Source organism: Watersipora subatra, chromosome 10 (assembly GCF_963576615.1).
Source record: "Watersipora subatra chromosome 10, tzWatSuba1.1, whole genome shotgun sequence".
Taxonomy (NCBI): domain Eukaryota; kingdom Metazoa; phylum Bryozoa; class Gymnolaemata; order Cheilostomatida; family Watersiporidae; genus Watersipora; species Watersipora subatra.
In genome coordinates, this window is record NC_088717.1 from 58,848,102 (window position 1) to 58,867,553 (window position 19,452).

The 19,452-nt window shown below is 38.3% G+C and overlaps 1 protein-coding gene across 4 annotated transcripts in view; it reads left to right on the top strand.

The window, feature by feature from the left end:
• The window catches only part of LOC137407313 (beta-1,4-N-acetylgalactosaminyltransferase bre-4-like), a 32,737-nt gene that overhangs the window by 10,598 nt on the left and 2,687 nt on the right, over window positions 1-19,452 (top strand). For all 4 annotated transcript variants that reach the window (XM_068093928.1, XM_068093927.1, XM_068093929.1 and 1 more), the window contains 3 exons: window positions 2,570-2,703; window positions 4,840-4,975; window positions 18,595-18,688. In XM_068093928.1, coding sequence (XP_067950029.1) covers window positions 2,570-2,703; window positions 4,840-4,975; window positions 18,595-18,688 — 364 coding nt within the window. The remainder of the gene's footprint in view (window positions 1-2,569; window positions 2,704-4,839; window positions 4,976-18,594; window positions 18,689-19,452) is intronic.

Here is a 19,452-nt window from a genome sequence, read left to right on the forward strand (position 1 = left end):
TCTTGAACAATTTGTCATCATTTGACACGCTTGCAGACAAATGTCATATATATATGTTGAATCATCATATAAGCATATAATGTATTTTGCTTAATTTGTTCCACAGCTGAAGATCCTGCTATAGCGAGAAATAATTTAATTAATTGCTCGTAACATTGAAGTAAGTAATCTACATGAAGCTGTGAAAAAAACAAATGTCAAAAACACAATGATTATAAAAACTAAATTAATAAATTACTTGAAATTAAAAGTATTTTATTAGTTTATGTAATAGACATGCAAATGAAAATAGCTACTATTTAGTGTTCGAAGTGGTAATAGGGGTGGGAATACACAACGTGCCACCCTCACCAACCAACCCTCACGTGGCTTTAAAAAATGGAAACGAATTTGATTAATGTTTTTTTATTGTTTTAGCTTTTACAAGTTTCGTTGTGTTTTCATTTATGTAGGTGTTTTGAACTGTTTGAATTTCAGATGTTGCTTGCCAAAAATTATTTGTGGTGTGGAGTCAGGCATTTGATCAAACTTTTAATTATAAGTTTGTATATTGAATTGTTTGTTTATAAATTTAGGCTTTACTGTATAGGTTAATGTGAAATCTTGCTTGGGCAGCTTCGAACATGTCCAATTAGTAACATTTGCGTGGAATTAATACATAAGATTTAGCTAGGATGACAAGTTCGAATTCAGTTCTTAATATAAGAAGTATCTCAGAGAACCAAAAATTCATTACATCGTTACATTTCCAAAAGCTTTCTTCTCATACTTTCCTTCAATAGCCCAGAAAAACCAAGATCCGTTGTTATTGTCTAAACCTTCGTTGCATGAGCTACCTGCAAAACGAAAATCTTACCAAAAATTTAGTGAACTTGTCGGAAGTAGGCTAAACAATGAGCCTTGTGCTCATCTAATTTGAGACATGATCTTAATGCAATCCCCTGTATTGAAAAACATAGTGTTCTATTAACAGTGTTAATATAATTTTTATCTGAATATACAAGGAAACATTGGCAACACAGGCCGAGCATCGAGGCTCATAGGTAAACGCAATCGAGTCAGAATCTTGTCGAAATCAATTGTGTAAATCCTTCGATAGTTCACGAAGAAGCCCCGACTCTCTGTGAATGAAGGCTGAGCTTGGCCATCTACCTAGAGGGTGTCTGATTAGCCTGTTCTGATCTGCTCTCCTTATGTAGTTGTGTTCATTAGAGTGTATGACAGAGTAGAGCGATATGAAATAACACCTTTGTAAAATAGGTCTGTTTCGATGACTGTTCTCTGGTTCCTAAGAAATGTCGTACACATACTCACATTGTGGCCTCATCCTTAGTAAGCTGTGGTTGATTCATGTTAGTACCATATGTAATGTATTTCTGTAAGCCTGGTTCACATTGCTTGATGTTCATGCATAAATGATATCTTGTAAACAAACCAACATTTTCACCTGTATCATTTGTCTTTTACTCGTGAACATAGGCCAACTTGAACCAGGTTTGCTCGCATGTCAGTTACCACAAGCCTTGGGTCTTGTCACATCTGGTAACAAATACTTAACAGTAAATTTTGATTTGCGTTATGAAAGCTCATAAGTTCCTTCAGATAAAAGCCTGGCTGTTTTGTTGCACTCAATGTTTGCACAAAACGAAACAATCGAGTTCTTTCTGGTTGGCAAACGGCCATGATAACAATTTTATTGATTAGCATTTTACATATTAAAGATTTTTAGTGTTAGTTTTCACTGTGGTCGCTATTCCCCGACACTGCTTCATTCAAAGCCTTTTAGCCAAATTGTTTAGTGCGATGCATCGTCGAAACAAGACCCAAGGGTAGCCTTAGCTTGTACCATACTAACCGCACCCTCTAACCCCGCTCTCCATTGGAATAGGCTTGTCTTGCGTAATCATTGTTGTACCAACCAGCCTTCTCAACCCTGCTTGCCCAGTGTCGGGTCACTTAACAAAATTTTGGTGTGGTGTTGTCCGTTAGCTATGTTTGTCTCCACTTGCCTTTGCTAGCGCGATATGCTGTTTGTGCCCCAACCCATTGTTATTCATGCTCAAATCTTAGATTCTAGGCTAACTGTGCTGTGTTGTTAGCTTGCTCTCTGTGCTGCTACAATTTTCTTGTCTAAGTACATGCTATTGTAGTTAGCTTGCTAGCTGTGAGGTGTAGCAATGGGTTGACAATCATATCTGAAGCTGTTTGAACAAGGGAGACCTGTTTATCTAAGAACTGCTGTCCGCCGCTGTTTTGGGGACAGCATTACTCATCCTTTTAATGACAAGGTTCTGTCAACAACTGCCAACTAAACATGAGAAACCGGTTTACACAATCCAATGTGAAAATTCTCAAGCGATCATTTCAGGAGGTTTATGGGGAACTTGGATTATTTGCAACCATTATTGATAAACTTTGCATCTGCAGTTGTGCAGCGTTCATCAGCCTCTGCTGTATTAGTTGTATCATAATCCTCCCCTCGGTATGAAGATTAATAGCAAGGTCTCCCTTGAACTTGCCAACTCTCTCCCTGGGACAGCAATTAAACGTACTTTTATGTTGCTTGTAGAAATGTCCGTCCGCTGCCTGATCTGAATCAGTCTCGATTAGCCAATATTTATCAAGAGAAATATGCATTCAAATACTATCAAGAGAAACTGATCAGTCCGAACCAGGCGTGTCCATCTCTTCCTATCAACATGTGTGAGTTGGCCAGCCCGGTGTTCATTCAGGAATCGTTTCAGTTTACCTGCTTAGCGTTTTCACTGGATTAGTTAATGCCCATAGTTGAGGCTGTGTTGTCATCAGCAGATGGCAATCGAGCATCTCTGGCATCATCTGGTAATACTGTCCGCGCTGTTTTGCGGACAGCATTACTCATGTCTGATTGTTTGCTATCATTTTTGCTATGAGCTACACATTCCTCCAGTCATTAGATTATCTAAGGTGTATCTAAGGAACGAAAGTGAAATCAATGCGATAAGGTTGAAAATGAGCAAACCATGTTTCCTGTTCATAAAGACAAATAATTCGGCGGAATACTTACTTGGCTTGACATAAACTACAACTTCTCTTTTTATCTTACTTGTCAATAAAAATGTAAAGAAGTTGACCCGAGAAAATTCTCAAACATTGTGTCCATGTGACATTCAAAATTTTTCAGTCTGTATGGAAAAAACCAAATGATGGACTTGGGAGTAGAGAATTCATTGTCCTACTCACTAAAGCACTAAAGACTGGCAGTAGTTTCTCGATCAATAATCTTATCTTATAGAATAGAAGACGCGCCTAAAACTTGAAAGAAACTCGTTTGAAAAAGTTTGATGGATGCTTGAAGAATAATGCTATTTAGGATGAGCGTTGCCCGTTTATTGAAAAGAGCCATCGGTGCATGTTTGACAAACTCTTTAGAACGAGCGCTGAACAGGATGCATATGATCCAAAATGGAATTTTCAGATGATTATTATCATTTTGCTGACTTTTAGTGCATCACCAGTGAAATTGACAATTAGGAAGTAGACATAATTTTTTTAAAGTAATTAGGCTACATTCACAACACTCCAAAGTTTATTTGACTGTAATTCTGAGCAAATGAAAGACGATAATTATTTAAGCTTCATGAAATTCAGGTTTTACGGTTACTATGAATAATATCAATACATTGGTTTTTGATCAAATGCTGATGAGAAGTTACTTGAGTGGCCGGTACATTTAGATGTTTTGCTCTAGCGCTAGCTGAGAGTTGACTATCTATAAGCTTTAACTTGCCTTCGCCAAATATATTTTTAAAATAGATAGCTAGGGTACTATTTGCTCTTAACGAAGGTAAATTATTTGGATCTTTGCAGATAAATATCTCAAGGCTACTCAACAGGACTTCAAGTTTTGAAGTCATCCTGCTATCACCTGCTATGTGTGAATTTGCAGCTCTGACAATGCTGTGGCTATGTAAACATTGTTGCCTAAAAATACTTCACAAACAAAGCGTATCATTATCGTCCTCATAGCCAGCTCAGCTATTGAAAACATTGTTTCATTATCATGTTACTATTGGTAAACAGTAGTGATGCAGTTTCTTCCTCGGAGATGTAAATCCTCGGGAAATGGTCAAATAGCTTAGTGTTGGTTAGGTTTAAAAATGCAATCGAATACTTTCAGAATAGTAGAGGTCATTTGCCAACTCCAATCTCTATTTGTAAATTTGTTCCATAATTTTGTTACCAGTTTGCAGTCCGCTGTCAGCGAGTTGTCGGCATACAATCCCTGTAAAAACGCCATAAGTTCATGTCTTCCGTAACTGTTATACATAGAACCGGAGCTTATCCTATTGTGTAAGAGCTTCTTCTGTCAATTCCGAGGGCACTGCGATGTTCAGAACATTTGTTTTGCTTTTGTTCCAGCCGATAAGTATAGAGTAGTTGAGCTACTAAGGGACACTACTAACGACATATATGCGACCCACTTCCTACTGTGACTTCCTTTACATTTCCCTATCTGACAACACGTATAGGCTGCAACACTGTAACGCGCATAGTTCAGTAATGACTCATCCATATATTTGGGTTTTTGACTCATCTGATGGCTTAATAATTCACTCAAGTCATGTAGGCGGCTCTGAAGTTACCATGAGTGCGTCGTGGATCATTCTGGATGTTGTTGCTCCTAACTATGCGAGAGGTGGAGCAGTGTAGGTCAACTAGCATGGCTGCGATATCAGCTCCTCGCAAACACAATATCAATAGCATGATATGATTAACTAGTCATTGCCCCTTCGCCTAGTGAATCGTGTGTTTAGCCATGGTTGTGTGGTGACTCATTCTCAGCTACATATATTCCAGCTGAACAAGTACCTGTGTATCAAGAGCATGCGTCCTTAACAATGCTAGAAAATATGGGATTCAACTTACTTCCAGGAGGAAAGTTTGTGCCGCCTTGTAAGACCCAGCAGAAGACAGCTATTATTATACCCTTCCGGTAAGTTCTTTGTAATCGTCTTACCCTTTGACATGTCAGATATCATTTTTGTAGGTTCTTTTCCACTGTTTATCTAGGTAGTGTATACATTTCTCATTGGCTCTGTATAACCTAGCTATCGGTGTACATATGTACCTCTATATAACCTGGCTGTTTATGTACAGAGGTATCTCTGTATAACCTGGCTATTTGTGTACAGATGTACCTCTGAATAACCTGGCTATTTGTGTACAGATGTACCTCTGGATAATCTGGCTATTTGTGTACTGATATACCTCTGTATAACCTGGCTATTTGTGTACAGATGTACCTCTGAATAACCTGGCTATTTGTTTACAGATGTACCTCTGTATAACCTGGCTATTTGTGTACAGATGTATCTCTGAATAACCTGGCTATTTGTGTTCAGAGGTATCTCTGTATAACCTAGCTATCTGTCTACAGAGGTATCTCTATACAACTTAGCTATCAACCTACAGAGGTACCTCTATATAACCTAGCTATCTGTCTACAGAGGTATCTCTATATAACTTAGCTATCTGTCTTCTGAGGTATCTCTGTATAACCTAACTATCTGTCTTTTGAGGTATCTCTGTATAACCTAGCTATTTGTCTTTTGAGGTATCTCTGTATAACCTAGCTATCTGTCTACTGAGGTATCTCTGTATAACTTAGCTATCTGTCTACAGAGGTATCTCTATAAAACTTATCTATCGGCCTACAGCGGTACCTCTATATCACCTAGCTATCCGTCTGCAGACTTATAACTAGTGTGTGCATAACAAACTTGGTGCAAACCTGTTACATTGTGGCCTACCAGTTGTTGAATCCAATCTCGATTAGTTATTAAACCTAGGACCGTCTTTCCTAATTATGGAAACAGCTGTATGGATGATGATCATAAAGTACTGGCTCCATTTAGCAAACAGTCTGAGGAACGAATCACATGAATACCATAAAGCTAGCGATATATTCACTCTTTCACATGAAGGGTTGGTCGAAATAGTCAGTTTGAAGCCTTTTAATGAACAGACAACCTATAGAATGGATTCCTATTTTGATTATTCTGTATTTGTCTTTGATTACTTTCTTAGCAACAAGTTGCAGTTCCATTGTTATATCTCTACTGAATGTATCGCTGTGAATTGCAGTCTATCTAAGCGAGTCCATTATTAACTAATGGCAATTATCGTAAGTTATTTGGAATTGACCACTCTTTTTTATATTATTTTAAACATGATCATAGCGTCTGCAATAACAATTCAATTTTGTTAAAAATTGTTAATGTATAATGTAATATTTGAAAAAATGTGTATCACAACCTGCGAAGCAATTTTTAATATATAACATCTGAAGTTTCTTGAAGCGGGACAATCTCCGAAGTAAAAATGAAAAGTTGGCAGAATCAGAGATAACATTTGTGATAATAAAGATCTCTGAAGTTAATATAAATAATGAAATAAATTGTTTAAGCTACACACTAACTCTACTAGCTCTACCACCTACTAACTCTACCACCTACTAGCTCTATCATCTACTAGCTCTACCACCTACTAACTCTACCACCTACTAGCTCTACCACCTACTAGCTCTACCACCTACTAACTCTACCACCTACTAGCTCTATCATCTACTAGCTCTACCACCTACTAACTCTACCACCTACTAACTCTACCACCTACTAGCTCTACCACCTACTAGCTCTACCACCTACAAACTCTACCATCTACTAGCTCTACCACCTACTAGCTCTACCACCCACTAGCTCTATCATCCACTAGCTCTACCACCTACTAGCTCTACCACCTACTAACTCTACCACCTACTAACTCTACCACCTACTAACTCTACCACCTACTAGCTCTACCACCTACTAGCTCTACCACCTACTAACTCTACCATCTACTAACTCTACCACCTACTAGCTCTACCACCTACTAGCTCTACCACCTACTAGCTCTATCATCCACTAGCTCTATCATCCACTAGCTCTACCACCTACTAGCTCTACCACCTACTAACTTTACCACCTACTAACTTTACCATCTAACTCTACCACCTACTAACTCTACCACCTACTAACTCTACCACCTACTAACTCTACCACCTACTAGCTCTAACACCTACTAGCTCTACCATCTACTAGCTCTACCACCTACTAACTCTACCATCTACTAACTCTACCATCTACTAACTCTACCATCTACTAACTTTACCATCTACTAACTCTACCACCTACTAACTCTACCACCTACTAACTCTACCACCTACTAACTCTACCACCTACTAACTCTACCACCTACTAGCTCTACCACCTACTAGCTCTACCACCTACTAATTTACCACCTACTAGCTCTACTAACTCTACCACCTTCTAGCTCTACCGCCTACTAACTCTACCGCCTACTAACTCTACCGCCTACTAACTCTACCGCCTACTAACTCTACCACCTAATAGCTCTACCCCCTACTAGCTCTACCATCTACTAGCTCTACCACCTACTAGCTCTACCACCTACTAACTCTACCATCTACTAACTCTACCATCTACTAACTTTACCATCTACTAACTCTACCACCTACTAACTCTACCACCTACTAACTCTACCACCTACTAACTCTACCACCTACTAGCTCTACCACCTACTAGCTCTACCACCTACTAATTTACCACCTACTAGCTCTACTAACTCTACCACCTTCTAGCTCTACCGCCTACTAACTCTACCGCCTACTAACTCTACCAACTACTAACTCTACCATCTACTAGCTCTACCACCTACTAACTCTACCACCTACTAACTCTACCACCTACTAACTCTACCACCTACTAACTCTACCACCTACTAACTCTACCACCTACTAACTCTACCACCTACTAACTCTACCACCTACTAACTCTACCATCTACTAACTCTATCATCTGCTAACTCTACCACCTGGCACCTACTAACTCTAACACCTACTAACTCTACCACCTACTAACTCTACCACCTACTAACTCTACCACGAGTTTTAAAATTTTTATCAAGCAGTAAAGATCAGGGCGGTTTAGCTGTGTAAGTCAAGGTCTGGCTGATGGTTTAGCTGTGTATCTCAAGGTCTGACTGATGGTTTAGCTGTGTATCTCAAGGTCTGGCTGATGGTTTAGCTGTGTATCTCAAGGTCTGGCTGATGGTTTAGCTGTGTATCTCAAGGTCTGGCTGATGGTTTAGCTTTGTATCTCAAGGTCTGGCTGATGGTTTAGCTGTGTATCTCAAGGTCTGGCTGTATTTGATTTCATGATGGCAAGTGAAAGTTTTCCTCTTGTTAACTAGCTAGCATTATACTGATGTTTTAGGCATTTCTATGTGCAATGGATCTGTTAGTCAATTGATGGCCATGTCTACGAATCAAGTTGACAGTCAAAATGTAGTATCATCAAATTATAATAAACGAAATAGCAGATGTGCAGTTCTTACATTATTTGCTGGCTTTTGGCTGCAAGAAAATTGAGGAATTTGGATAAACCATCAACAAGTGTGCACTCTTCCTAGGTACTGTTGCTATGAAATCAGCCACTTAGTAATAATTGGTCGACATTTCTTCCGTAATTTTGTATGTTTACCTATCTCATTCAACCCTTTGCCAAATATTTACTCTTCTGTTGTTTGCCCCATCCACTCCAGTTTGTCAACATTAAGCCCTACTGTGGTTTCCCGTGATACAATTTCCTCTTTCTTTATCCGGCACAAATATTTCTCCGAGATAAGTTGTGTATGCTGAAATATTCATAGTCATATTTTATCATATCTTAGATTGCTGCTGGATGTGGTGTGTCATTCTAGTAGGCTCTCTCCTATTTCCCTGTCACCCATTTGGTATTTACCCTTTTTATAGCTTCCTTTTTGTGTCCCTACCCTGTCTATTTGAAACGCCGCTTACGTGAGTTCATTAGCTGCCTGGTTCATTATGATTTTAAAATGAGTAAGTGGCGTTTTATAAAGAAATAGTTTTGGAGACAGACTTCAACAAGGGAAAGTAATAGCTGCTAATTTTGTAATGCTGTGATTTTTGTTGAAACAAGTATTATACTGTCCTCCGCTGGCACGGTCATTTGTTCAAGCACTGCCATCAATGTGTTTTCAGTTTCATATACAATAGTATATATAATACTGATTAGTGAAATGATCTGGATAAGACTTGTTTTCACTCTTTTAGTACTGCTAAAAGTAAAAAAGGATTTTGTTGTCATGATTTTCAGGTAAACGAAAATGGATTGAACATTTTCATACTCAATTTTGTTGACAGTTAAAAAAGCATCAGTCGCATACCAACGGTCATTATGATAGACATGGGCGGAGACAAGGATTAGGCATGATTCCTATAGTAGCGAGTGCTGAGGGAGATAACCCATAATTATATTGATGGCACAAGTTTTTTCTATAATAAATTTGGACATATGTCTTTCCTCTAGCCACATTGATACAAAGTCCCCAATATTATAATATAATATACTATAATACGATACTAATACTATAATATACTATAATAAAGCTAACAGCTGCTTGCGCCCAAACAGTGGAAAATGATTTTATAAAAACTTGCTCTTTTCATTTTTAACAAATATGGCTTTAGTGCTGTCATGTCTTCTTGGAGCCTTTGTCATTATCAAGAGGCCTACATTGTTATTCAATTAATTGGTCTGTTTGTCAGTGAATTCCATGAGCTGTGCTGAGCTGTGAAACGTGGTTGTTCTTATCAAGGCTATTTTGATGAAGGTCAATAGCCCGGCTATCAGCGCTAGTATCAACCGGAGTATCTAGGGTTAATCTTTGTGTGACCGCTGGTTGCCATGCAGCAATTATCTGCCTCTATACGCCTTTTCTTTTAGCAACAATATTTTCTAATGCAAATAGTTACAGCCCTTTCACTTGTCATTGAGCTTGTGTACACCTGATAGGGCAGCAGTTGACATATGCTTAATGAATGGGTATTGTGAAAGATTTTAGCCTTTGTATAGCCAAATATTTAGTCCTTTGTAATTCTAGCTAGTAGCTTCCATTACTATATTCTGGCCATCCATGGCGACACTCCTACACAATAAATACACAAATATTACTGAATTGTAATTTTGTAAAATCTACGTTTAGATTTTTAAAGGGAAACCGCTCAGCTGACCATTCTAATGTACAGAAATATTGTGCAACCTGATCAGGCTGGATATTAGATTAGGAATTGGGATTAGATTAGAATATAAGAATAGGTTCAATACCAAAGCTTACCAGATTCATCAGCGTCAAAACTAAGGTTGTTGAAGATGATAAACATAGAGATAGTAAAGCTATAAGTCTATGCCGCCATAATCTAACATTCTTTCGAGAAAGGCTGTGGAAGTATTCATTTTTAATCACTGTTCATCGTGGAGGTTTGGAGTTGTGCTCAAGTTGCGTTACCGTGCCAATTAAGTGTTTCTATAGACATTCGCATGATGCGGGTTGACTCCGGTGCCTTGTTAACAAAGGTAATGAATTGTACGGTATAAGTTAATAATTGGCGATAAGACATGTGAAACTAAATCGAGAAAGAACGACTCAAGTATTTAAAATGTTAAAAATTGAATAGCTGGCGCGGTATTTTAATGCGCGTTATTCGTAAGTGGTGTTTTTATTATTCGCAAGCAAGATGGATTCGATAAAGTTTTGCAAATCGCAAAACTTGCTTAGCTTGCAGATTTATGCTGTCTCCTTGATGCAATTAACTTGTGGACTGGCTTCAAATTTGCGAATCATGCTGTCATGGAAACATAGTGAATTAAAAATGGCTGCTCAAAGTGTTGTACTATTTTGTGGTCATTACAGTAATCCTCACTTTTAACGGCTAATCAGGACTTGAAATAAAAACTAAAATTTTAAAGCGTACGCATGAGTCAAAATTTTAACACCAGAAAACTTAAACTGCTTTCTAAACTTGTTGTATTTATTTTCTATATAATAAGTGAGTAAATTGATGTTATCTTGATTGACCCTCAGTATATATTGCAACTTCAGTTCCAGTATTTTAAGACGGAGAATACACCTACTTAGCAAGGGCGCAGTTCGGACTTACCTTAGGACACTTGAGTATTCGCCTCATCTAACTTTTGCATTTTTGCGGAGTCATCCTCTCGCGACAATTTCATGAGCGACACTAAACTATCATAACGAATGAGCGAAAACGCGGAATTAAATAGCTTTGTTCACTAATAGTCCACGAAACAAATGGCAGCAGGCGATCAAATTGCATTATCGATCTCGGCCACACAATTCTACCTGCGGTTTACAATTACAAACTAGTCCCAAATTGAAAAAAAATTTCTTACCGGTGAACCGAACCTGAGAAATCTAATTATGTTTGTTCCACTGCATTTATTTTCACATCACTATATTTTTGCACTCATCAGAGCTGCGAAATTAAGTTGCATCAAAATTTTACTCTGTATGCAACTCACGAAACTAAATACTAGCAAAATATAAGTGTCCTAGTCGGACTCGTGATTAACTGGGTTTGTTGTGATAAGGAATTTGCATGTTTATATTTATGCATTTTACCTATATATATATATATATTCATGTGTTTTTATTTTTTCAGCGTTTTTCAACTTTCTGTCACTTTTTATTTTTAATGAATTTTTTTTAATCGCGAAGAACTGAAATCGTGAAAAACGTCCCGTGAAGTAGCAAGGGTTTACTGTAATTTTCACCTGTGCCAAAGGGTGTAATAAACATAGAATGTGCTATTCATAGATACTGCTGTAGCAACTCTCCCAAGGACACATAGCATTAGGCCTCTTTATAGTCGCGTTGAGCCATGGCGACACCCAATAACTCCACCGGACCAAGCGTTGCGTTCACCAGATTGACCAGCATAAGTTTGTTTCAATCAAATTCAGTTCATGGCATTTTTGCTGGACTTTCTTTTAATCCGGATCACCAACTATTTTTATAGCAGTAACTTTTGCATGGAGATTTGCACTGTTATATTTCTGGAGAAAAATGATGCATTGGTGATAAAAACGAGCCAATTAAAGGGTGAATAGAAGTTCATCAAATCAAGTTTTCCTATAGATTTGATTGGTTTGAGAGTTGATCTGAAATGTTTTATGAGCAGGTAGGTCTGTTTACCATTAAAGTCCTTAACATATCCGTTAGTGGCAAAGTAGTTTTGTTCATATATAAATAGCTATTTGTGTGAAGTAGGTGACGTTTGGAAGGCAAATCTCCAATGAATAGAAATTGTCGTAAAATTATTGAAATGGTTTCCACATTATGTTCATTAAAAATCAACCTTTTTGTTCAATCACCTGTCTTGGATTTCATTATACCAATGAAGACCTGAAGATAGTGTCACGCCATTGGCTATTCAGTGACCACAACGTCGGTATGGAGCGACAACCGTATCATTTTGCTGGTGCCAGTTCAAGCTTAGTTATAGCTTGTCGGTTGCTTGACATTTGCTTAATACTTTTGCTAACAATGGCCCCTGTTTGTTGACTGATTAAAAGTAATTCCAAAAGCCTGTGTAGAAACTTTTGCGAGATTTATTGGACAATTAGCAAAACTCAAATGAGGCTAGATTGCTACTTTCCAATTGTATTTGTAGTTCTTGCCCTTTACATCTCCAGAACATGTCGTGTATATTTATAGTACATGCCATTTATACCTCTAGTACATGCCATATATACCTCTAGTACATGCCATATATACCTCTAGTACATGCCATATATACCTCTAGTACATGTCATTTATACCTCTAGTACATGCCATTTATACCTCTAGTGCATGCCATTTATACCTCTAGTGCATGCCATTTATACCTCTAGTGCATGCCATATATACCTCTAGTACATGCCATTTATACCTCTAGTACATGCCATTTATACCTCTAGTGCATGCCATTTATACCTCTAGTGCATGCCATTTATACCTCTAGTGCATGCCATATATACCTCTAGTACATGCCATTTATACCTCTAGTACATGCCATTTATACCTCTAGTACATGCCATATATACCTCTAGTACATGCCATTTATACCTTTAGTACATGCCATTTATACCTCTAGTACATGCCAGTTATATCTCTAGTACATGCGTTAATGCCTGTACAAAACGTGCTATTGACACCTAGAAATCATGTCATTGTCTTCTCGATGACATATCTGTCATTGTCTTCTCGATGACATATCTGTCATTGTCTTCTCGATGACATATCTGTCATTGTCTTCTCGATGACATATCTGTCATTGTCTTCTCGATGACATATCGCTTTGCCTAGAGTACAAGCTGTTTGCACTTAGAGTGGGTAGTAGTTTTGTATAGCGGAGGAAAGTGACCTTATCATTTTATTGCTGTTTTTGAAAGATAACTTATCTAGGCAGTTCCTAATTGTAATAACAAATAATAGAAATGCTCGTCTTTCTAGCCCGAACTTGTGGTCACCACTACACACCAAACTTTCAACATGTGACATGACATTTAGGAATTACTTATCTCGATGAGCATTGTAATGCCCAATATACTATGTTCAAAGTTTCTTGAAATATTGCAGTCTTGTAGATCAGTACACACTATAAAATTATCTGTCTCAATTCTCTCGTTCTTTCGTATACTTAAGCTCTATTGCGCTGAAATAATAAACACTGTTACGTATGAACCTGACTGTAATAATTTTAAAATCATGGCTCTGAGGAAGCCCAGTGTGAATGGTAGCGGTGGTGAAAATAGGAAGAAGGTAATGCTTAGAATTCAAAGCTTATATAATAAAAATCTGAGTTGACATCTTTGGACCATTCTGACAAAGATTTTCAAAGTTGTGTGATAATTATCTTAAGGAATAAGTTTGAAGTTATACTAAGGAAAAAGCCTTGAACTAAGTGCAGAGGCTGGTAATGGTACGGGAAGACAATTCTTAAAACTCCAATATTTAACAGTGAAAGATTATGTTAGATAAATTTAAAGATCGGTTAATCTAGGCTATATTGATATTTCTAGTTCCATCTCTATCTACTCACAGTTCGTCTTCTGTTTGTTCGTCTTTGATTAAAAGGCACCAGCAAAAACCTAGTCGTATTGGATATTAGTTTGTTTGGCTTTTTACAGATAATGAAGTTCTTTTTCATGATGACCACTTTTACATTGGTGTAAACGGCGCACTGCAGTTGTTTTGATTGTTCAGGTTTGCTTATATAGAGCGTCAAGTTCACTGCGCTATCCCTATCTATTCATTAAAATGTAATTTATTTGACAGAGAATAACGCTATTGCCTATGTTGCTACTATGATGGAAGTATTACTCCCAGTGTCCATAGCGTTGCCATAGTATACCTTGTATGCCTAGCTATTGGTTGACCCATAACCTGTATCTGATTTCACTATTGACAATTGGAAAATAATTGATTAGGTTGGGCTTACGCTTGCTGTACACACACATTTGTGATCATGGAGTTGCCACATTGATGGGTAGCCAATTGGTAGTACCTCCACTCCCAGCACTTTCATATACTACCATTCAAATGATCATAAAACGTTCACTTCTGCCGAGGACAATCACCTGTATTATCATCCTACATTCCTCTTCATTCATAAAATTCTTGATCTATTGATGTCTGGAGTCGGTGGTGCCAATCGCCTATTCAGATGTTAACAATGGGTGTTTTTTATCCCTGTACACAATTTCAATGTAGTGGCCATGTTTGTATCCGAACTGAGCTTGTGGTCTACTCACAGACATGATGGCCACGATTTTACAATCACTATGTTTCCATGATGCGCAGTGCTTCGGAGTTGCGCTCTCCGAAGTCGTGGGGATCGGGCGTTTCCATGCTGCGCAGTGATGATTATGATTTCCAGCAAAACAGTCGGAGAAGAGAAAGTGTATAAATAGGAACGCCACGCGCCGCGCTTGCGCACAGCAATCATGCAGACCGAACGCCAGAAACGTCTTTTTTATGCTTTTCTCGTAATTACACTTTTATTTACAATACACCTTCACAATGTATTACTAATTTTAACACAATTTTTACAAAGTAATACGCGACAGGACGCCATACTGTTAGAAGCCACTTCTAGAAGGACAAGAAGACAAAATAGAAAGAGAAAGTTACCTGTTGAATGGGAATCTGTTCAGTGTGTAAGTCTGTTTAGTTGTCATTCATTAGTAGTATGTTAGTTGCTTTTATTTTAATTTCTGTATGACATTTATTTTTTCAAACAATATTCACAATACATATAAAAATAAAATTTATAAAAAAAATAATTGGAAATACAGTGCTAAAACATAAATATCCTAAAATATTAGTGTTAACACATCATACTATTCTGTCATTTCTACTCATCGTCTCCTCTCTCCTACAGGTGACACCCTCTTGGTATGATAATGTTTTGCCTAAGTCAAGGCCAGGTGTGTGGCTGCAGCATTTCAGAATGCCAGAAACCATTGTGGATGAGATTTGTGAGCTAGTACGTGACGATATGTCTCCTCAAGAAAGATGTGTACGGGAACCTGTTCCACTGAAGAAGAGGTAATGCCATTCATTTATTATGTCATGTAGGAATTTTGGCATACGGAAAACATGCCATATAGGAATAATGGTACATTTTTCAATATGTCTTGTAAAACTGTTTGGTTAATTGTGGCAATATTCTCTTATTCACAGGGTGTGCATAGCAATCTTCAAACTGGCTTCATGCTGCGAATATAGCAAAGTTGCAACAGTGTTCGGGGTCAGTAAGACTACAGTTCATCGATGCTTGTATGCTTTCTGCCATGCAATGTCAAGAAAAAAACATCAGTTCATCACCTGGTACTCAGATGTAGAAGCAGGGGAGATTGCTGATATCATCGAAGCTAATTACAAATACCCACAAGCCATAGGGGCTGTCGATGGAACACACTTTGAGATCATACCACCTGCTGATGGCATGGCTGATTTTCTATGTAGGAAAATGTATCCAAGTGTTGTCATGCAAGCGGTGGTTGATGTTCAGTATCTGTTTAGAGACGTTTATGCCAACACCCCAGGCAGTGCTCACGATGCCGCCGTTTTTAGAAGATCAAGGCTGAGTACATTAGTGATGCAAAATATGCCAAAACGGGATAAAATTGTTCATGGAGAGAGTCTTCCACTCCACATCCTTGGCGACCCTGCATACCCTATATCTAGACAAATCATTAAAGGTTTCACAGGGGCCAACTTGTCACCCGAAAAGGAGTCATTTAATGTTTACCACAGCAAAGCACGCATGTGTGTCGAGATTGCGTTTGGAAGACTCAAAGCACGCTGGAGAATGCTGCGGAAGTGTATTGATGTCAAGTATAAGTTGGTGCCCAAGCTTATTACTACATGCTGTATATTGCATAACATGCTGGAAACTAGAAAAGTTGTGATTCCCCGCCACCTTCTTAACAGACTAGCAGATGAACCAGCTGAACGTGAACAGCCGCCACCTGTGTTCAATCATGAGCAAATTAGAGATGCAGTTGAGATCCGTGATACTATCAAAGAGTTCCTTGCTCACACCCAGCCATTACTCCGTCCCTTTCACATGTAAAACCGCATTTGAATTTGTTACATTAATTTTGTGAGTGAGTTGAACTAATTGTGTTACTGTATTCAATATTTATGTAAAATCTTTACTGAGTAGAAAATAATAATGTAAATAATAATTTCAACTGAACATACATGAACTGTCTCCAATATTTATGTGAAGTCTTTACGTAGTTCAAAGTACTAGTCTAACGTGGGCACATTGTACCCTGACAATTCATTACTGGCCAATGAGGTAGGTAGCCTTTCAGGATTGGTTGCAGTGTGGGGTGCACAGGGGGAAATATTGTGGCGGTGGGGTGGTATGGTTGAAGCGAATGCATTATTTGACGAATGGGTGGTGTGAGGAAATGTATTACTGATGGTGTGGGGTGGGCTGGCGAAAGTATCATTAGGAGGTTGCGGAAAAGGGACAGAGCCCTGGAGGTGGTTTGGCATGGCATAAGGTGTGGAGGGTTGTTGCATTATCTGTTGCATAATAGTAGAAATTCCATTCAACATTGTCATTGAACTTTTTTCGATAATGGCAGCAACAGCCTTTAGGTCGTCTTGTCTTTGCTCTGTTAAGATCCTCTTCAAATCATGCATGTCCTCATCATCTCTCGACCTCTTTCTCCTGTTGGTCGAAGAAGATGAACATGCTGACACAGCAGATCTGGGCCTCTCCTGATCAGAGTCAACATCTGTTAAAATTAGATATTTTTAAATAAATTTATAAAAATTTTATTAATATGTCTTGTATTGTCGACCCAGATACCCTAGGTTAGGACCACCCCACTCAAATGCAACACCTTCCTTACACAATTCAACAGCAGCTAGCAGGTCTGGTTTTACATGAAATCAAGTTCTGTTCAATTATTTTTAAGATCAATCACATAGTATGTAAATAGCATGCTTCACAAACCTTGGGTATTTTCTGCCTGCTCCTCCGTGTCGATCTCATTAGCTATGGGTCTATGACCCATAACCTCCTGAAGCTTTAGGTAAAAGCGCCACGAGGGTGCTGGTGCTCCTGGATAACGGAAATGACAAATGTATCAGCGTGAGTATGAGCAGTTGTGTATGGTATATCACAAAGATAAAATAACATATTGATAAAATGTTACTATTGTACATTACATGTTTTATTGCTATTAGAAAACAATTATTTTTAACAAAAATAATGATAATACATCGTGTAATACATAATAGGTAAATCAATCACCGACTATCTGCAAAATAGAATTAATTTTACGTGATAGGAAAGAGTATCTGGTGCTTTGTTTGACCAACTTTTACTTACCTGACTTTGATGCTTCAGCCTTGTAGCGTAGATATTTCGACTTCAATGATTTCCATTTAATACGCCACTGAGTCCCTGTCTTTGGACTCCACGACTTCCCTTCACCGTCCGCAGCTCGCTCAGCCACCTTTGCAGCCAGCATATCAAATATTTTAATATTACTTTGGGACTTGCCATCTATCTTTTGAAAAGTGTTGGTATCAATAATAAAGTCCAAAAAAGTAATCACTTCATCATCCTCATAAGTGCAAACCATATTTAATTGAAAGAAGAGCAGAAGAATAGAAAAGAACAATATACGCGAGAAAACCTTCGTACGCGGTTATGGCGCTCGATGAATCTGCCTCTACAACAAGAGAGCGATGCGCAGCCACTGCGCAATAGCTGTTTCCTTGCTGCGAATTTGCACTGGCTTCGCACTGATCAGTGCGCAGTGATTTCAGTGCGGAGACGCCGTTTCCATGATTCGGAGAGGGCCCAACTCCGAAGCACTGCGCATCATGGAAACATAGTGTTTGTGATGACATTGATTGTAGCCAGCTCCCACTTTCAAGATGTACCTTCAAGCCAGTAGAGTCATGTCTTTTTATCTGTTCACGGAAATGGTGTAACATGATTGATCATTATTTCATCGAGTATTGACGTGAAGATGCTATCTGAAGGGTCTCCTTGCATAAATGTCTGTGTTTCATCAATGTGCCATTGAACCTTTAACACAAGTCAACAAACTTGTTGAATTTATGAGTATGTATTTTGCAGTGATGTTTTTGTAGAAATAGGGAAGTACATCTTTCTGTATGGTTGTTACATCTCCACCCATTCCTCCAGAAGCAAAATATAGCCTACACAGTATTCGTAGTTAATCAGGTAAGCCTGGCTACAGGAATGACTCGCTGTCACAAGTGTCACCAAGAACAACTAGTTGTTCTGCTTCTGTTGTTACATGAAATGCTTGAGTGTCAAATGCTATGTAGGCCTACAGTAAACTAGCTTTGTATGAGGTTGAACTGTAATGCTTTGTTCGTATGAAAATGAATCTCAACTAAAACTAGAGCAAAATGGATCATTCATTTTGTATGAGCGATCACTCACCAAAGTTTCCCTTGCCTGTTCATTCAACCCGCCAATTCAGCCAACGATAATGCAAGCTATATGCTGTGTGAACCTGAACATCCTGACTTTCCTGTGAACAATTGACCAATAGTGTAGATCTAGCTTCGTCTATTGGGAGGCAACAAAAACTGGAACTTATCAGACTGATCCTAATCAACTGATCCTAATCAGACCCTGCTCCCTATTTCTATAATTTGACATGAACTAGTAACGAGAAAAGTAAAAGCTACAGTGTTTACAATTTTATAATATTCTGCAAACTTTGAAGTGTCATTTGATGTAAACAACTTCGATGGCTGTATTTTGATGCAAATGGTTTTAAATTGATGGAAATTGTAGACAATTAAACATTTGCCATAGATTATTATGTCTTTTTGAACAGAACTATAAGTTGTGCTGCTAGCAGCATCTTGTAAGTAAAAATTTTCATCAAATGGTGGATACGCGGGGAAATAGCCCCGCCCTCTTGTATAACTATTAATACTCAACAGACTACAGATGTGGTCCGCATATCCACC